The 20,530-nt window shown below is 38.5% G+C and overlaps 2 protein-coding genes across 2 annotated transcripts; one reads left to right on the forward strand and one right to left on the reverse strand.

The window, feature by feature from the left end:
* Positions 1–358: 358 nt before the first annotated feature.
* LOC121900913 (transmembrane protein 69-like) lies at positions 359–3,242 on the forward strand. Its single transcript, XM_042417504.1, has 3 exons — positions 359–601; positions 1,794–1,838; positions 1,968–3,242. The coding sequence occupies exons 2-3, from the start codon at positions 1,794–1,796 to the stop codon at positions 2,754–2,756; spliced, it is 834 nt and encodes a 277-aa protein (XP_042273438.1). The 5' UTR covers positions 359–601; the 3' UTR covers positions 2,757–3,242.
* Positions 3,243–4,779: 1,537 nt separating this feature from the next.
* On the reverse strand, positions 4,780–19,735 carry slc25a24 (solute carrier family 25 member 24). The gene is made up of 10 exons (XM_042417536.1): positions 19,034–19,735; positions 14,666–14,792; positions 14,415–14,502; positions 11,220–11,331; positions 8,222–8,380; positions 7,700–7,852; positions 7,433–7,540; positions 6,529–6,696; positions 6,280–6,430; positions 4,780–5,134 (listed from the first exon to the last, which is right to left on the reverse strand). Exons 1-10 carry the CDS (start codon positions 19,211–19,213, stop codon positions 4,953–4,955), a joined length of 1,428 nt encoding a protein of 475 aa, XP_042273470.1. The 5' UTR covers positions 19,214–19,735; the 3' UTR covers positions 4,780–4,952.
* Positions 19,736–20,530: the final 795 nt, after the last annotated feature.

Here is a 20,530-nt window from a genome sequence, read left to right on the forward strand (position 1 = left end):
GGCAGATATCCACTTGATATGACTAACTCAGACTGCTGAAGCCTCATATAAACTTTATTTTTGCACTAAATGACTGTGTGAACACACTGATGATTTTGTCCCCCATCACGTACATATAAAGCACATTTGAAGGGGATCTTTTAATTGCCAGTATGAACAGGAGGAATGATTACAGCGAGGAAAACCTCTTTCAGTGTTCTTATGGACACCTGACTGTTGTTTTAAGACAGACTTGAAAAATTGTGAACCTTTCCTTTAACTGAACGACGCACTCAGTCAGCAGTCCTGCTAATCGATGACAGATCGTCTTCAGTGACGCTAATCGATAAAGTGAAGTACAAAAAATGGCCCAAATGGAAGAAATAACGTACACATATATGTTTGTAACAAGTTTCCTTTTTTGCTATTCAGTTAATACGTATTTATTTGGCTAACTCGCTTCTGTTTAGCTTCACTGTATTGTGGTGGAACTGACGTTTTACGCCTCATGGTGAACACGGACAGAATAAACGTAACAACGTGTTCCCAGCTCGAAGCACCTTCTGGCTGACCTCCGGGAGAAAAAGTGTCTAAAATATGAGGTTTTCAACCTGAAACAGAGGTAATTTCAGTATGAGTGTTTCAGGAATGTGAGCTGCCAAACAAGCTTCAGTTATGTAGCTGTTAACAGTCAGTCAGTCTCTGCAGGTATATTTTGATTATTCAGACAGTCTAGTTTGTCTGGTTGACGTTAGTTGTCAGTGTAGCTGTGAGATGAATCCAGTAATGATAGACTGGTTTGACTGGTTTCAGCACCGGGTTTAATATTTGCCCTGGGCCAGCTGGTCCGACCTTTAACTGTTTTCTTGATTCAAACAAACAAACAGTTTCTCTATTGAGTTCAATAAAGAGCACCACCCTTTAGAGGCTCACAGAGTCCTGTTCAGGCTCGATGTTCTTTGTGTGAGTTGGGTGGAGTTGTTAAGGGGATTTGATGTAAAATGTTTTGTTTTTGCAGAAATTGTTAGTCGGTTAGTAGACAGAAAAATAGTCTGCAATTTGATAGTAAGTTGACGTTGTTTAAAGTTTAAAGTTCCTCTCCACTCAAAAATATGTTTTTCTTCTTGTTCCCATAGTTGAATGTTTGAGCTTCACTGTGCAGAGTTTGACACTCGAAGGATGTTTTCACATTAATCTACTGAAAGTGGAAAGCTTCTCTGTGCTCATTGAAAATTCAATTGATTTGTGACATCGCAAATCCTGGTCCCAATATTCAACTTACATAAGTGTGATGTGGAAACTTGAAGCCTCCAGTGCACAAACACTGAGAACAGACTTTACAGTGAAGTAGGAGACATCTTGTGTCTTGTAGTTAAACTTTAGAGATTAAACACATTTGCATATTTCTAGATTCTGGAAATTTTAAAGAGGGAGAAGGAGAGAATGTCATTTTAAGAATTTTAACAAGATAATTTAACCTTTTTTGTGGAAAAAACAAATTAGACACAAATCATTTTTTGAACTGGAGTATTTTAGATACATCTTTAACATGTCTGGAGGGGATCTTTAAGTAATTTCTTTATGCAAAAATGCCAACAATAGTGGTTCTAGCTTCTCAAAAGTCAATATTTTCAGTTTTTTGGTTTTCTATAATGATAAACTGACTAGGTTTGGGTTTTGAACCGTTGGTTAGACAAAACAAGCTGTTTGAGTCAACTTGGGCTATGTTTGTTATTTTAACATTTAGTGAATTAGCCTGTAATGTGTGTGTTTGTTCTCTGACTAACTTGATCTCTGTTTACATTTTTCATCAGATGTTCTCTGTTATATTTAGAAGGAGCACCTTTACTGCCCAGAAGGTAATGGAGCATTTGTGATTTTCCAGCTCCGAAGCTCTGTTGTTCATATTCCTAATATTTAAACATTTTAAAACTAATATTTGATTTTAAAAAAATGCTACATCTTTAAAATGAATGTGTATTTCTCAGGTGTTGCACTGGGCAGGTCCTCCGCAAAGATGCTGGATATCATCCCTGGCCGGAGCTTCTGATGGTGGATCCAGCAGCCCAGCGACTTGCTGGGCTTCATCAGCCAGGCTGCCCTGTGCAGAACGGGCTGCTGGACGAGCAAAAACTGCTGCTATACTTGGTTTCATGAGGACTGAACCCTTCCACAGGACCCAGACTCATTGCGCTGCATTTTTAGTGAGGAACCAACATTTCCACTCTTCTGCTGTGAGGCAGAAGAAGCGACCAAAGCCTGAACCGCCTCCCAGAGAGCTGGATCTGCTCCGCTATGACATGAAGGACTTGTGGAAGAGTCCCAAACCTGCCCTGTACCTGGGGTTTGCAGGGCTGATCCCCTTCGTCTCCCCTACTCTGCTCATGGCTATGAGTGAGATGTACTTCCCAGAGCTGGCTTACGCCCAGTTAGCTTACGGCGCCTCTATCGTTTCCTTCTTGGGTGGAGCTCGCTGGGGATTTGCACTTCCTGAGAGCAGCCCTGCCAAACCTGACTGGATAAACCTGGCCAACAGCGTGGTTCCCTCCCTGATAGCCTGGGTGGCCATGCTGATGAGTGACAGCATCGTCCCTGCAGCCACCATGGTTATCATGGGACTTGGAATCTCGCTGCATTATGATCTGTCTCTGCTGCCCACTTACCCCAGCTGGTTCAAAGCCCTGCGCTCCGTCCTGACCGCCGTGGCATTTTTTTCTCTTGTAGGGACACTCATAATGAATGGAATTTACCCAGAAAAGAAGATTTTCTCAGATTAATAATATAAAAAATATTCAAAACAGTGTTACTATGTTTTTATTTTGATGATCGAACTTCAAGTTTTTTCTTGATATTGGAAGTTTCTGCCCCACTTGACCATCTTAATGACTGTCTGTGTGCTTTTGTTAGGCTGTAAGTTATGTTGTACATTTTACAGATCATGAACTCAACTCTGTAAAAGCAGAACGTTTCATGTGCAGCCATCTTTCATAAGGAGGCTGCAATGAAATATATTCATGGATGTTTCCTCTCTAACAAAATTCCTCCTCAGGCCGTTACTTCAAAGCCTTTTATGTGTAGAATTTTTGTATGTTAGTGAACCATCCTTAAATTATTCTGATGGAATAAATGTTTGTCAGTGACTTTTTTTGACCACCGGGAGGCGCCAAAGTCAAATTCTACATTTGCATAATCATTAAAAGAACTGAACAAGTGAACAAGTTCATGCTCAACGATTATCAAATAAATGCACTTGTAACTTTAAACATACTGTTCTTTTTTTGACTAAGGATGATCTTTATCTATAATATTTTATAGTCTATGAATTCACAAGTCAGCAGAGAAAAAAATATGCTTTAAATTTGCCTGTTTCCTCTAACATGCTGGGCCTCATCAGCCAGATTTCCGTCTTTAAAAAATGGGGATGCTAGAAGAGCAAAAAGTCGCACTGTGCTCAATTTCATGAGGACTGAGCCCTTCCAGAAGAACCACACTCAAGTGTTTAGTTTATAATGTCAGAATATGCTGAAGAAATTTGAGAAGCTTATCCAGCAATTTTATTTACTTGACTCAAATAATAAGTTATCAAAACAGTAACTTTTCAGCTAGAACTGGAAAGCATCTTTTCTCTGATCAATTTCTTTGGTGTAACACAGATGCTTTTTTTTTACAGGATCAGACAGCTCAAGTCAGGAGTACTGACATCACTGGGAAAAAGAGTATTACGTAAGATCTAAACTAGAGTAATCTGTACTTTAAGTCTCAGGCGTTATCTGCACACCATCAAATGACAACGTGTAGGTGAAAGCTATCACAACTGACCAATTATTAGCTTTTATATGTTGTTCCACTTTGAAAACAAACCTCAGTAAATGCACTCGAATCTTCTCGCTTTTGTACTCAAATGTTTTTATTCATGTAAACACCAGAATCTAATTCACCAAATATCGGAAAGAAAGGCAAAAGAAATGGAGGGTTGAGACGTTCACAGATATCTGAGAAAAATCACATAAGGCACGTTACTTCCTGTTCACCAACTTGACTGAAAAATGTGCAATAATGATGTCATTTAAAGGAGCCCTTGTGGAACCAACAACAGGTGAACTCCTCATTCTTGAAAAGGACACACCTGTGTCAAACATTAACAGAATGTGAATTGAGCAAACACATTATTGCACTTCAAAAGTTTCCTCAGATTTCTAAGTGAAACAACTCTCCATTCAAAAGGAACATTTTACACAATATTTTAGGACTCTTTATAAAGGTGACAGACTGTCTAGAAATTAATATTTTTTCACTTTTGCTCTGTCTACTTTTGATAATGATAATGAAATAGCAAAAAAAAAGAACAAAAAAAGTGTTATTCCACTTCCACTGGTGTTCCACTTTACCAGGTGATAGCTTGGTTTGGTACAATAAGGTGCTTTTTGGTCAATTTTTAGAAGAACATGTGACACATTTCTGGTGAAGTGACATAATATTACTCATACTTAAAATGTCTGATATAAAAATATTGGCATTTCTACTCAAATCAACAATTAAACAAAACAAATATGTAATGAAATAAATCAAAATAAACCTCTCCAAGTGTTTTTGGTGTTCAGATTCTTAATATCTACCTCCTTGGTTGATTTTACTGAAAGTCAGCTGACCCGAAATGTGCTCCGAGACTTGAGCCGCGGGTGCACTGTAAACGCAGTTTGGACAAACTTCATATAGTTGGAAACATTGTAGAAGTCCCGTTATTTATCGTGAGCCCTTTGTTAGTACTACAGGATTTTTTAAACAGTGTCTTTTGCATCGTGGCTCAAGTGTTTAGTCAAAGTCCTGCAATTACTTTTAAAACTTCTACAATGGCTCCATCTGCAGCAGTTTGAGTCCAGACTTTGGTGACCTACAGGTAAACAAGTTCCTTACGTGACAGTTTCCCGAATATGTTGGAAGGGAAGTGTTTCAAAATAAAAATGCTCTGCTCTCTACTTCTGAATACCCAGGCCAGAACGCATGTACTCATACACCACGTAGCTGATGCTGACAGCCGGGATGACCTTCATGAAATTGGGCAGGATGCCACGGTAAAGTCCAAAGAAGCCTTCCTTTTCCAGAATCTTCTTCACCATCAGGTTCATTGGCAGCTGCTCTGAGCCTTCCATGGACGCTGAGAAAACAGAGTTAAATCAGCATCATAAAAAAATCCTTGTGTATTTGGACATTATCATATTTTCTAATGTTTTGGCTCTGTACTATTATTTGAAATGAAGCAATGACTGAGGTTAAAGGGTGGACTATAAACTGTTAGTATACATATCTATAGTAGGTAGTACTAATCTAAACATCAAAAGTTGAAAGTCAGCACTTAAAGGACCAGTTTGTAAGATTTAGGGGGATCGATCGGCAGAAATTAAATACAATATTCATACGTATCTTTTCATTAGTGTATAATCACCTGAAAATAAGAATTGTTGTGTTTTCCTTTGCTTAGAATGAGCCCTTTATATCTACATAGGGAGCAGGTCTTCTTCCATGGAGCCTGTAATGTTTAGACATTTGGCATTAGCCCAGAACGGCCAAACCAAACATTGGCTCTAGAGAGTGCCTTTCACGTTATTTGCGAGTTTCATGGCCACTGAAGGGTCTCCTACACGCTTGGAAGGGAGGCGTTGAGGGGAGGAATATTCATTTGGTTGCAATCTGCAACCTCACCACTAGATGCCACTAAATCCTACACACTGGTCCTTTAAAAAGGAATTGTTCAGACATTTTGGGAAATATTCTTATCTGCTTTGTTGCCAAAGTGCAAAATGTTGACCTACTCCATTAACCTCATAATTATTGTTTCCTTCCAAATCAAATGTGCTGGACTACAGAGCCATCACAACAGTAATGTGTAACACTTTCTACTTTGTCCCCATTTAATAATCACAATCAATCATTTACCTCAAAGTTTGCAATATGTGCCATCTTTAAACCTATAATGTGACATGCTCTAGTTGGCAGACCGGAACACTGTTCAAAGAAATATTTATGAGCCTTTAGTAATGTTAACTCAATCTTTGCTGCCTTTTAAATGTTGTTCGTTTACCCATAACAGAATATTCCCTTTTTAGTTCACTTACTGGCATTTTAGAGATTATATACCTAACAAAATGTGTTTTTTTTGTTTTTTTTTTTTAAATCAAAAGTAATTTTTAAACATACTGACTACTTTTCAATGACTCTTTATAAGATTGTGGCAATAGTTATACTCCATCACTTCTAATTTGAAAGTTGGCTGAATTTTGAATGAGGTTTGGTTCTGTGTACCTTGTGCCTGCATCCTGGTGCGGATCAGAGCCAGGGGGTAGCTGGCCAGCTGGCCACAGGTGCTGGAGACGGTCCCGCAGCCCAGCAGCACCAGAACACCTGGGTTGGCTGTGTCTTTGGCGTAGCGAGCCAACCAGACGTTCTTCAAGCTCTGGTGAGGATCAGAGAGGTGTTTGCGTGTGTGATGAGGACGAGGTTGAGTACTGCATTTAGTGCTTTACATCAGAAAGATTATTCATCTCCACGTACCTCGTACACTGCCAGATCTATCCCAGCGTAGGGTATGATGCCCAGAATATTGGGAATGTAGCCCTTATAAAACGCCTTCACTCCCTCCTTCTTCAGGATTTTCTTGGCACAGTCGAACATTCCTGAGTACTGTCCCGTCTTCCTCAAGGTCAGTCGGGTTTTCATCACCTGAATGGACAAAGATCATCAATCAGAGAGGCTGCTTTCACTAAGTCCAATCTATGGTCTGTACGTGTGAATGCATAACCTTTTACTGCCACCTTTTAATACGTGTTTCATACTGAAAAAGATTATTTATATTGAAGATCATACTGAAAACTCATGTTCTGCTTGGCTTGTTCCTGTAGTTCCTATGGTCCTCTACACTGTTGCACTGTTGTCACGCAAGATGTTTGTGTTTCTAACTTAAATGTGCTTGTTTTCACCATTTGTGAAAGTGTAATGATTTTTTTTTTTAAACACTGGCAATCATTAAGTCCTTAAAATGGTAGAAATAACGCAGGTTAACATATGACAATGTTATTGCATTTGTTACCACTTCACAGACTCAAAAAGTTCTTATATGAACAACAAAAGAGCAAAGCTGACATTATACTTATTAAAGATGTTCTATTTGATTATTTCACCCTTTTACCTTAATTAAATGTTGTTGAGTGTTTTATTAATTAACTGATTTTTTAGTGGAATGCTTTTATACATTTTTATGTGCTTGTTTTATCTTGGTTTTCCCATGTAAAGCACTTTATAACTTTGTTTTGATTTGATTATTTCTATGTTTAACACAGCAACAAACCAACGTATACTGTAAACCTATGTATCCCATTAATTGTGATAAGTTGTCTGACAAACACAGATACACAAACCCTCCATGTTTCTGGGCTGTTAAAGTGCCACCTCTGCTCACCTCCATGGGGTAAATAGCTGTTTGTGCTGTTGCTCCAGCCAACGATCCAGCCATGAACCTCTCGTGGGTCTTGACCTTCCCTGGTTCACTGGACAGCAGCTTCTTATACTGGTGGAAAACAGTGACAAGGAAGTGTTGCATGAAAAGTCAATGACTATGATCTAACAATATTATGGTCTTTGATATCAAAAAGTTACATCAACATGCTTCAGCCAAGCCGGAGGTGCATGTTGTATTTGTTTTTTTGGGGAGCTGAAGTTCATTTACCTGCTCATAGGCCATGAATTTAATGGCCGTCTCGGGGGCGATCTTCAGGACGTTAATACCGTTTCCTCTCCACAGAGACGCCACGCCTCCTTCTTTTAACATTTGCTTGAAACCACCAACCAGGCTGATTTTGTTGCTCTTGGAGGCATGCACCTGGAAACAAAAACACCTTGCTACTGTAAGTCATGACTTTCAGAAGGAAATATAGTTTACACAAAATTGTAAGCAGCATGTAAAGAATAATAAAAATTAATAACAAGTTCCACCTAATAAGAATGAATCATTTTTACATTATCCATCTGAGCTGTTTCTCTCCATTATATTGCAATTCTGTTTCATTTGAGCCAATAACAAACTGTACAATCACATTACACACACTACACACTACTACTGCTTGAATTAAAACCATACATTTGTTTGGTCTGAAAGTTACACTATCCTTTAAGGAGTAACTTTAATTACAAACAAACAAAACAAAAAAATATTATTCTAAATGTGATTTATGATGAAGATCTGACACACCTGCATGAAGACTTTCATTCTGTCCAGCGGGGCGGTGCCTGTACGGGACACCGCGCCTGCCATGGCCCCCGCCGATAGCTGCTTCCACCACAGACCAGTGGTCTTCTCCTCCTCTGTGAACTCATCTGGGATGGCGAGACTGTCACCAATGTCCAGCACCTAGACACAACAGGATACAGTTAACTCACAGTCAGGGACAAACTGACAATTTCACACTAAAGGCTAAACTTCTCAGTGGCCTGTAGCCGCGCCGACTGATATTTGCCTATTTAAAGCCAAAATGTGTGTTGTTTGTTGTCTTAGTGCTGCCTAACTAATCTATTAGAATCTGTAAAGCCAGCAGATCTCTGTTCATTTACTGTGTGCTTTATGGCAATGGTGAATATGATTGTTTTCACTTGAGATGGTCAGTTTCACTACAGGTTTGGTTTGCTTGAAAAATAATTTAAAATCCATTGAAGCATACTTTTGAGATTGACTTTAACTCAATAACACAGCTTCAAAACCACATACAGTATGATTCAAAGCCTCACCTTGAACTTAAAGCCTGGCAGGACCAGACACACACCTTGTCCTCACCCAAAAGGTTGCACAACTACAATAAAAGCACATGCTGTGAGATTGATTACATCACTGCACAGCACTTAAATCCAGTTGTATCATTGACGTGAAAATGAAAGAGCGCCGACACTCTGCATTTACAGCAATCTAATTTCAGTTCAGTTAAATAAAATGAATGTTAAAGAAATGTTAAATCAATATTAGTTATTAAATGATATTTCCTTCTGCATATCTTCTGATGAACAACATCGTCAGGCAACATCACCCTTCACTTAAGGAGAGACACAGACAGTGGACACAATAACATGAACACCTGTGCAGTAAAAACATACATGATAGCCTTTGTGAAGAAGCTTAATCTATTGAGATTGTGTCAGAAAAGCACTGAGTATGAACTTGGTGGTGTTTTTGTTGATGTTCTAAATAGCCTTTTACTGTGAGGTGTTCTTAATTTTATCACGTCTCTTCATACATTCATGCAGGGCCGGGGGAAAACAAAACATGTACGGGAAACTTTAGAATATGTTTCAATCCAATCCAACAGCTGCACCACCAACAGCATCCTCAACTGTTGTATTGGATAGCATCAGATTGTTCAGATCGTGTATATGAAGGAAAAATGCTGCACAAACTCCTTACAAAACTTGGATGTGCAAAGTAGAGCTTGAATGATGCTGAATCTTTGATCTGACAACAATATATCAGTCAAAATTCTTTTTATAAACTTGTCAGTGCTCTTTGGTGGACAAACTACTTAATGGCAACAGTTTCTTAATTATCTTAAACATATCTCGGACATTTCTGTACAGAAATTTCTTGTTTTTTGTAAGCTGACACATACACCAATAGATATATATATGTAGTATCTGTGATAATTTAAATTTAGATGATATTTTATCAGTCAGACCGATGTACCAGGCTCCATAAAGACACTAAAACCACGTTTTAAGAACCTACCATATCCACCTCCACTTCATAAATCCCATCTTCGTCAAAGTCGAGGAAGAACCAGCTTCTCTGCTGTTGCTGAGGCTGCAGCAGAGCCATGGCCATCTCAAGCCTTTAATGAAGCTGCTGATCCAGCACAGTATAGTCCCAAATTTGTAAAAGTTCCCTCCTAAACTGATCAGGATCCTTTACACGTTTCTAATCAGATGCCAAGGGTCTGCAGATCCACTCTAGCCTGAGAGGAGAAATACTGAATCTCCGGCGGTCAGTAACCATTGGCGTGAATACTGGAAGTATTGGGAAGCTGTTACTGCCATCGATGTGACAAACTACTGCTTCAGTCTCATCGGTGTCTTCCCATCCACGTCACCTTTGCCCTATCCTGTTCTAGACTCACTTCCTCTCTCCTTGTCATGTCCCAATCCCACTGACGAGTTAATCTCCCCCCTCAGGTCAGACTGAAATTAGCTTATCTCAGCCAAGTTTAGCAGCCAAAGGTTTATTTAATCTCTGAGGTTGTGCCAGTGAACAGAGACAGCAAACGTCAGAGATTAGCCATTGACTGGATCTGGCTGTATTTTCACGTACGGCAGTCATGCCACAGTATGTTTCTGTATAGCCAACAATCTCCATGTCGAAAAATCCATTTAAAACTGCAGGATTTTTAATATCTTTAAAATTTTAAGTACTGATTTTAATTAAAAGTAATTAGAATTACAAACTCTTCCACCTCTCTCCCTCCTTTTCTCACCTCCTCTGTGGGAATGAATGAGTCTAATCTGTTGACGCAGAGTTACTGATATGCTGCCAAAGTTCTCGACCAAATCCAGCATCAGCTGATGAATCTCTTTCACAACTTTCCCCTTCAGAGCCAAAGTTCTTAAAGTGCAATCTGAGACAGTCTAAGAACACTGAGGGCGGACGACCGAAAACCTCTATGTCTCTTCCATTTTTAGCTTAAAAAACAGGATTATACTTAATGATTTATTTTCTGAAGATGTGAACATCTTCCACCTGCTAAAACTGATGTGAGATGTGTCAGAAATGCTATTTTCATTTGTAACTACAGCACTTCTCATGGTAGAGAATATGTAATTTCAAACTAACTTACTGTAACATGAGGGAATTTGTGACTCCAGATGGCAAATATTGTATAAAATGCAACTTTTAGGTCATTTTTGTAGGAAATAAAGAAAATACAGATAACTTCCTCTTCAAGGTAACCTCACTGAACCAAGGGACATGTTAACAATCAGTTAAAAATACTCAGCTTCAAAGATACATGAACGGTTACAACTGTGTCTTCACCATGACAACAGATCAACAATCCTACATTTTATTACTGCTGTGTACTGAGATGAACACTACATTGCTCATACAGGAAGTGGTTTTGGTCTACTGTTTTAAGAGTGTATCACCATGTGAACTAAATACAACAATCAATGTTTCCCCTGCCCCTTCTCTTCTTCCTCTCACGCTGTCCTCTTACCGTGCTGTGCTTCCAGTAGCGGATAATCTCCTGCAGGTTGGTAGCTGGGTTAAACAGGAAATGCTCCCTCCATTCATTCCAGTCCACAGTCATGGTGCCGTCCACATCAATACTGTACAAAGATAGACAGGAAAATAAACTTTTTTTTTTTGTTTTCATCTAAAATCTGAACAAATGGCCCCGTTATCTGAGACTTAAATAAACTGACTCCTTTATTGGCTCATTGGTATTGAATAAACTTTGTGTTGCACAGTTAGAAAAACACAAGTAAACTTCTGCAGACATGGTTGGCCAATAATCCAGATTTAACTAAAATCCCAACATTATAACTCCTTTACCAACCTGTATGTACTCATGTAACAATATTCACATACAGAAATTGTCTAAATCCCATATAATCATGACCAGATATAGATAAGATTGGAGTCTTTTTATTTAGTTTTTTTTCTTTGCTTGGTTTGGTTAGAAAAATGACAGCTGATTGTACTATTTGATCACCACAATTGCGCCTTTTTTATGAAAATGTTACCAAAGAAGCAAGCATGGATGTGAATAAAGCAGGTGTTTAGGCTGAAATATTATACAATTTATATTTTATCAATCAAATATGTGACCTTTTTCTTTAAGCCACACCTCCTGAAAAATCACAGGTTTATATAAGGATATAATACAGCACAGGATCTGACATAGCAAGAGGCCTAAATTTTTCATATATTGTTTTGTATTTTTCATCATATTTCCACCCCTGATTTCCACAGTTCCACATGGTCACAGGTTTCTAAATCCCACACAAATAATAATAATAATAATAATAATAATAATAATAATAATAATAATAATAATAATAATAATAATAATAATAATAATAAATCCCCATAATACTGAGGACATGACCCCAGTGTCTCTAGAGGCTGTTACGGCCCTCCATATAATTGAATGTACATACAACAACACTAACACCTATCAGAAATAGATGTCTAATACATAGCAGAAGGAAGGAAACATTATGCAATTAGTTATATTTTTTTAAAGTATATTACAGTTATAAAAGGTACATTTGAGGATTTATATTAACTGAATTTTAGGTCATATCATTGAGCCCTTCAAGCAACTGTTGGGAGAAAAACGACTACTGGATTACACTATTCCAAATCCCATTCAGTTTCCAGAGCCCTGCTCAGTCGGGAAGGGAGGGAGGGAGAGAGAGTATGAGAGAGAGAGAGGGAGAGAGAGAGAGAGGGAGAGAGAGAGAGAGTGGGGGATTTGCTTAATGCCAAGACATAGTGGTGAGGGAGCGTGAAAACGAGAAAGCTTGTTAGGTCACAAGTCATGAAGACTGATCTTGAAAAGCCCTGCAGTTAAAGTCCTGTTTCAGACTGTACAAAACGGCATAAGCGAAGCATTTCTGAGCTTATATTTAGTGTATATTTAGAAACAATCTTCTAAAAATATATGCAGCAATAACAAGAATGAAGGAAAACATGCAGCTCTTCCCCTCTCCCTCCTTTAGTCTCTGTTTTAATCAGTCTGTCCTCAGCTGCTTTCAGTGTACATATTTCTGTCATTTCCTTCCTTGAAGTGAGTTATGAGACACTCATCAATTACTCTGCGGTTTTCAAACAAATCTTTTTGTCTGATTCACTGTCATGAACATCCTTCTTTCTCTTTCAAGGTTTCACTGTCATGTTTGCTTCTGTACATAATGTAAATCTCCCTCCTGTTAATCATAATAAAATGATGTATAAAAACAAAATTTAACAAAAACACTTATATATATAAAATTTTGTTTATGCAAATACACACAGTTCATACTGTGCAGCTTCCTGCATAAATTTGACCTGACTTGCTGATATATAGTTGTGAGCAGGAGCCAACTCACTTTAAGACCCTTTTACACTTCTACACTGTGTCTTGAGCGATCACAAGTGGACAGCACTAAATACAAGTGTGAACAACCATCAAGACACATTGTGATCCGACGACTCAAACCACTTGCTGAGGTGTTCTGGGACGCATTTGACCATGTATCTTTTGTAGTGTAAACGCTAATATGTCCTGATGCATCCCCGACAAGGAGGTAACAGCAAAATACGTCATCAGTGCAGGATGTGGTGGTTGTTTTGGTGGCGAAATGACTTTGTCCTGCCAATCTCAACAGTTAGAATAGCCTGTACATGTATATTTAAAACCAAGTGTAAACAGCCTCTAATATGTGTTCATGTATAACAAGGACAATGATGTTCAAATAAATGCTACCATGAAATCTACATATTTATTTCTCCATTTGGGGGAAAAATATTTCTCTACTGTTGAACCTTCTCAATCATTGCTCACGTAAATAGTAACCACATCAGTTTCATTGGGTTTTTTTTCTTCTTCCGAGTAAGTGTAGATATATATAGCCCAACCTATTAAAAAAATGAAAAAAAAAAACCCACAACAAAATCATTTAAAAAAAATACAAGATAGTATTTACAAAAGTAGACTGATGGAAGAAACCTTCTGCAGTTCTTCATCATCAGGGTCTGGTAGTCTGCATATAGATGTCATGCACTGCTTGTGTTCACTTTAATTCATTCTTTTAACAAGGCATTCCTTCAGTTGAGTTAAAACTTTTAAAACTTTCTGACAATACAAGGTTTGACTTACCATTAACCACCCTGCAGTACATACAACATTAGGTTATGTCTATATTTATATTTATATGTGTGTTTTTGGGGCCTCAGGCATAAACATTTCTGAGAGGCTGAAGATACTTTATTAATGTACATACAGTAAACTGTATATTGACAAATAGATTTATTCAGTTTAACTGACAGTTTTTACTTCTGTCTGCAACTAATGATCCTATTTCTACATGTTTGGATATTTTCTCCAACTCCACTCAGATATACAAACATCTAGCTGGCTTTATCATGTACCATCAGACCACTTCCCAGCCCAATTATATACTGAACTGGTTATCAGTCGCTCACACTGGTCCCCTCCCCTCACATATGAAGCACTTATGAACTACTTCCTTTCACTTCTAGTTTAGGATCATGAGGTTTTTGCTTGGGTCCACAAGTGACAGGAGCAGAGCATTTTTACGAGCCACAGACAGACACTTAAATCATGTTTTTGCACCAGAGTCTTCATCTAATATTGTAGAAACAGGTATGTAAATTAAGAGCAGTAACAACAAAGCAGAAATACCTTTGAAGGATCTTCTCTGCCTCCTCCTTGCTGATGTCTAGCCCTAGATCTGCAAGTGACTGCTGAACTTCTGTGAAGTCTATTCGGCCTGTTGAAAATAAAAACACAAAAATTATTGACACTTCTCACACTCTGAGGGAGTTTAATACATTATTACTTCACCACACATGCAGAATTTTCAGCAAAACCAAAGTATTTTCAGTATTTATTCGTTCATAGAGTTACATCCATAAACATCAAGCATGTTGTACCATCATTGTTTTTGTCCAAGCTCTTGAAGGTCAGTCGTAACTTCTTCTCATGTTCCTTCAGATACTTGGAGAACTCGTTGAAGTCGAGCCCGTCATCTTTGTTTTGGTCTCCGGAGGAAACTATTTTCTATAAAAGGAAAACACAGAATATTAGAAATCCAATTTCTTCATATCAGTGTCAGAGTCTATCGACTACCAGAAGATGTATTTAGTTTTTTTGACCTGCTAATTGGATGGGAAGAGAGGTTTTAGTTCAGATGTAGCATGAGTTAAGTCTGCCATCTCCTCCTTATACAGAAACTGCTTTATTCTGCCAGTTGGTGGAAGAATAAACAGTTGCAAAATTCAGGAGGCCATCCAAGTTGTATGGATGGGTGCAATGGAGGGACTGTGCAATCAATCAACAGAAAAGTTTGCAACAGCAAGCCCATTTTAAGAAATCGGTTGTCAGAATTGCAGAGATAGTTTCAAGAGACAGATAATTGTGATGCACTGCTGATCATTGATGAAACATTAACTATGTACAGTTACTCAAGTACTGCACTTTAAGTCCCCTCCTTCCAAAAATGTGTTTTTCTTATTGTTACTTCAGTTGGATGTTTGAGTTTTCACATTAATCTGTTGAAGGGGTTAAAGTCTCTCCGTGCTCAACTTCAATATGAATTTAAGGGGAGTGGCCACTAGCATGATTTGTGATATCACAACCAATTTAGAGCCAACTATGGCCCAGTGTGCAACTTACAGATGTGTGATGTGCAAACTTGAAGCCTCCAAACGACATACTCTTAGAATTAACTTTATTTACAGTGGAGGAGACATCTTGTGTCCTGCAGTTTAACTTATAATTTAACTTAATATTTACTCTGCATAATACTTTTTTACTTTAACTTAAGTAACATTTTGAATGAAGGACTTGTACTGGAGTATTTTTTCATTGTTGTATTGGTACTTTTACTTACGTTAAGAATCGAAATACTTCTGACACCACTGCCGCTGTTTATTGCCCATTTATCATATCATTATTGCGTAATTGCTTCTGTTTTACAGCACCTAGGCACACACCCAGCAGTGACCCCCCCTAAATCTCTTTCCTGACTCATACTTTTAAAGTTATCTGACTCACTGATGAGGGTGAGGAATGTTAGATTATTTTATTGGCCAAGGTGGGACTTTCCTCTCAAAGCCACAGCCCACGGTAAAAAAGTTCTCCTGCCCTGTTTGTATTATGAGACAGTTTGTGAAATTGTGGTGCACCTTTACTTCACCCACCCTGCTGCTCTTTAACAGACTGAGCTTGCTGCTATTACTCATGATAGACCAGATTTTCAACATGAATGTATGCTTCAGGTGATTTGTTGCTGTCTAGGGGGAAAAAAATGAGGAAATGAGCCTTAAATTGAGGTTCTGAAACTCTCTCACGATGGGGCTCTACACATGAACAGTACTTGAATGTAATCTTAGAGGTAATAAAGGATCAAATCAAGTTGTTATGAGGACTCAGTCATTTATAGATTTATGGCTACTTTCTCCTATGTGTCTAAATTTTCTTACCCCATTTGCTTCACTGTCATGACATGAAAAATACTGTTTGACCAACAAGACAAAATTTGCTTATGAAATTTACCACAATCCTACTTTTTCAGATTCCTTCAGGTTCGTAGTTATATTAAAGCTAACACACCTTCCTTTGCCAATTTGCCTGATAAAACTCCCATGGAATCTGTTTTCCTTTGAGCCTTCAAGAAGGGGTGCAATATCTTTAATTTATAATTCCTGTCTAATTTACAAAACTCATAATTGGAAATTCTAAAGTCAACATGGGAATTGATTTGGGAGTGGCTTTGACGGCAGAGCAGCGGAGGAAAGCCCTGGAGGGGGTGCATACGGCCTCAATCTGTGCCCGGGACGGCCTCATTCAATTTAAGGTTCTGCATCGCCTTCATTTCTCTAAGTTAAACTCTCTAAAATGTTTCCATATATAGATTCTACTGTGACTCTCAGCTGCCTCTCTAGCACACTCATTCTGGCAATGTCCTAATTCGTCCGCTTATTGGGAGTTAAATCTTCAAAACACTGTCAGATATTTTCAAAATGGTAATTCAGTCGGATCCCGTGACAGCTATTTGTGGCATAGTAGGAGGGAATGATTATAATCTTATTGGAACTAAACTCAAAATAAAATTTGTCACTTGGTTAGCACAGAGATGGATCCTTCTCCTCTTGAAGAATCCTCATCCATCGAGCTGGACTCAGTGGCTGAGGGGGGTGATGCAGTATCTCAAACTTAAGAAATATGTGGCTCCTCTGATAACTTTGAGAGAACTTGGAAACCATTTAAGTGGTAAGTCACATTTGTCTTGTATCTATTTCTGTCTTTTTAGCCCATCTCAATGAGAAAAGCCTTGGGCTCTTACTTTTGTGCAATTGCCTGTTTGTTAATATGTCTGCATATCTTTTTCTTTTCTTTTCTCCATTTTTTTTCTTTTTCTATTGTTGTGTGGGCATTTTCTAGAGATCAATGTCTCTTCAGAGGGCTCGCTTTAGGTTTAGGACTTGACTGAAGTTTGAAGATTAGGATTAGGAATACTCCATTACATTTTTAACCTTTATTTGTACAGAGAAGGTTCACCTTTAGCACTAACACCCTGCTCCACACTCTCACATTCACACTTTTCCCAGAACCACAGTCTGATCTGTTGACCACTGAGCTGCTCCACTGGGGTAATTGGGATTCAAGTGCCTTGCTCAAGGGCTCATACACAGTAGTAATGGTGGAGAAAAAACATTGATCTTTAATCTCCCCACTCTGCTGCAGTCCTGCATTCAAAATCTTACTGCACTGAGATAATAAAATTGGACAAATAATCTGGTGGAGACACTTTCTATTTCCAGTTTTGGGATTTTCATGCCTTCAGATCAGTTGAAGGATGAAATTGAAGAGACAAGACTCTTTAAATGATGAACAGTGAACATCATGTGATGTGACTGAAAAGTCCAGAACAGCAACTAAACAAGAATGAACTTTGAACCTTTGCTTTTCAGCACACATGGGCGAGAAGTCCTTAAGTGTGAGTAAATAAATAATAGCACCTACAATCCCAGGACAGCTAGGAAAACTTCATTTACTGATGAAGATTCAGTAACATGATTGAAAGCTCTGTTTTCTCAGCTCTTTAGAAAATGTTTAAAAATGCATTGTGTCACTTGTGCATGGATTATGACACAATAAAGCCCTGAGAACAGACACATAAAAGCCTCCAGTCCTCCTACAGACACCCAGACTGAAAGAGACACAAAACAACAACAAACAACAACAAGAGAGGCTGTCTGACTCTGTCCAAAACTGACACTCTGCACAGATATGATAAGGAATATTATAGTTCACCATTCAAATATTATATGAATTCATCAAAGGCAACCTGAGTTCCTGGTTATATTTTCTTAAAGCGGAGCTATTCTGCTGTTCTGACATAAGCTGCTTTACTAATTTTACTGTGTTTTATTGTAATGTTAGTGTAGCCTCAGTATGCTGTGCAGCTGTAATATAAACCAACAAACAAATATTGAATTGAATATTACATATTAAATATTAATTTGGTTGGTAGCTATGCAATATTAAAGAGCTCTGTGACTTTCCGACTAGAAATGCTGACAGTCACAAACAGAGACTCTGACTCAGGTGCTCCCTGACACCTTGGGGCCCCCGGGCTCTTTCAGTAATCCATACCTGGCATCGTTCCTGACGTAACATTAGAAGATTTGTACTGCACACTGGCAATATGTAGCTTATGTTCAATTGAAAATATGTATCTGCAATATATGGAACTAGTGCAGTCAGATAAACATAGTGGAGTAACATATACAATAAAGTTAAGTAGTGCTGAAGTTAAAAGTTGATGAATCTTTCAAATGAATCAGCAACAATTTTGATCATTGATAAATCATCATCAAAGTCCTTTATCAAGGAAAAATGCCGAACATCATCAGGTTTCAGCTTCCAAAATGTGATGATTTGCTACTTTTCTCTGTTTTATGTCACTGAAAATTGGAAATCTTTGGGCTTCAGACTGTTGATTAGATAAAACAAGCAATTTGAAGACATTACGGTGGGCTCTGAGAGATTGTGATGGTGCTTTTTCACTATTTTATGACATTTTATATGAAGTATAGTAAATGAAGTACCAGTATCTCACTGTACTTAAACAGATGTACTTCATTACTTCCTATGAGGCCTGCTGAGTAAAATCAGGGTTAGCCTGCTCAGTTCCTTCAGGAATGCAAAACATTTAGGGTTTGTGACTTTCTCTCTCTGTCCCTAAAAAGCCATGACGTGTACTGTCTGTATGTGTCCTGTATCCGTGACTCTACCTGAGCTGCTCCTTTCCCAGTTTGGATGCCCATGGCAGCCAGGCCCGCCTTCAGCTCGGAAACATCCACTTTCCCATCCTTGTTGGTGTCCAGTTTAGCGAACAGCTCCTCGTACGTTTTGGACGCATCCTCAGCACACCGACAGTCCGTAAAAAACAGCTTCCTTACAACTTGGTACATCTTTTTAGACTGAGAATGAAAACTCTGGGCCCGTAGAGTTCCACACACACATACACACTAACACACACACACGCACACACACAAATGGGAAATGCTGTGGAAATACACACACAACCCGATTCCTGTGGTTGGCACTTCTGGTTTCAATCCCGTATGATTTCAAAGAGATTTCCGTAGTGCAGCTTGGAGAACAAGTCGTAGAAAAGTCCGCATAAATCGGTGTAGGGTATAATCCGGTAAACAAGCGATAAAAAAAGTGGATTTATAAGAAGCTGTATGCGGATGAGGTAGTCTGGCAGCGCTGAGCAAAAGGGTGGAGAGACTGGGTTCAGTTTGCCCAAGAAGACCTCCTCTTTCACTGCGCACACACTCACTATAGAGACACACCCTTCAGCAGTAATAACACTCACTGCCGTCTCTAAATATATTATTTCATGGGCTACATTTTCATATTTGATTGCCTACATAGGTGAGATAGTTGCTTTAATCGTCTTTTTCCTCTGTAGTTTAATTCACATAGTTTCCTGTATGAGCCACATGCATCTCACAAATATTTAGCTTTTGCTTTTTCTTTCTTATCTTTTGTTGTGGTGTTGTGTTGCAACACCGCACACGCAGGCAAACATGCAAATCCATGCATAGTCCCTAAACCTACAAGAGGCTCCATAATACGAATGCAGGGGGGGGGGATATCTGTTTCAGCTCTATGAGTCATACCCACAGGAATCTGACAGCTGGTCCAAGCAAAACTAAGACCCAAAACTTTTTTTAATTGGGGGTCAGCTGCTTTAAAGGCGAGAGAGACAGGAATTAGTAGAGAGGTCGGGGGATGACAGGGGATGTGTTTAAACCCACTTTAGAGAGACGCGCACTCAAACAGTTCAGTTGGTATTTAGGGAAACTGAAAATCTAATTAAATACATGTCGGATTAATCTCTCTTAAACTCTGCCGCACGCACCTTGTCTATCTGAGAAGAAGTTTGAAGTCTTGGCGGGGATCCCAAAATTTCCAAAGATGCCAAAAAATGCCAGAATTAAGTTTTGCGAGCCATGTATAAAATTATGCACAACATACAGTATATCGCATATTTATTTTTGATGCAATTCGTGGTGTGAGTATTTACAATACAAGAATGTTCACTGAAGCATGGAAACAAGTTGGTAGATAATATCTGCTGCAGTGTAGTCATAGATATATTGTGGATTTTTCTTATAAAAAAGTTATTTAAAAGTTAGTTTAAAACATTATAAGAGACTGTCAAGAGGACAGTTCAAAATAGAGACCCACAACAATACTTGAATCAAACCACAGGGTGG

Source organism: Thunnus maccoyii, chromosome 7 (assembly GCF_910596095.1).
Source record: "Thunnus maccoyii chromosome 7, fThuMac1.1, whole genome shotgun sequence".
NCBI classification, from domain to species: Eukaryota; Metazoa; Chordata; class Actinopteri; order Scombriformes; family Scombridae; genus Thunnus; species Thunnus maccoyii.

What these genes read in the sequence shown, in the direction of transcription:
- LOC121900913 (XM_042417504.1), top strand. Translation starts at nt 1,794, where the DNA reads ATGTTCTCTGTTATATTTAGAAGGAGCACCTTTACTGCCCAGAAG. An exon ending in GCACCTTTACTGCCCAGAAG is followed by an intron (nt 1,839 to 1,967) that starts GTAATGGAGCAT and finishes TGTATTTCTCAG; the next exon opens with GTGTTGCACTGGGCAGGTCC.
- slc25a24 (XM_042417536.1), bottom strand. Translation starts at nt 19,213, where the DNA reads ATGTACCAAGTTGTAAGGAAGCTGTTTTTTACGGACTGTCGGTGTGCT. An exon ending in CAGCTATTTACCCCATGGAG is followed by an intron (nt 6,697 to 7,432) that starts GTGAGCAGAGGT and finishes TTGTCCATTCAG; the next exon opens with GTGATGAAAACCCGACTGAC. An exon ending in CACCAGGATGCAGGCACAAG is followed by an intron (nt 5,135 to 6,279) that starts GTACACAGAACC and finishes CTGTTTTCTCAG; the next exon opens with CGTCCATGGAAGGCTCAGAG.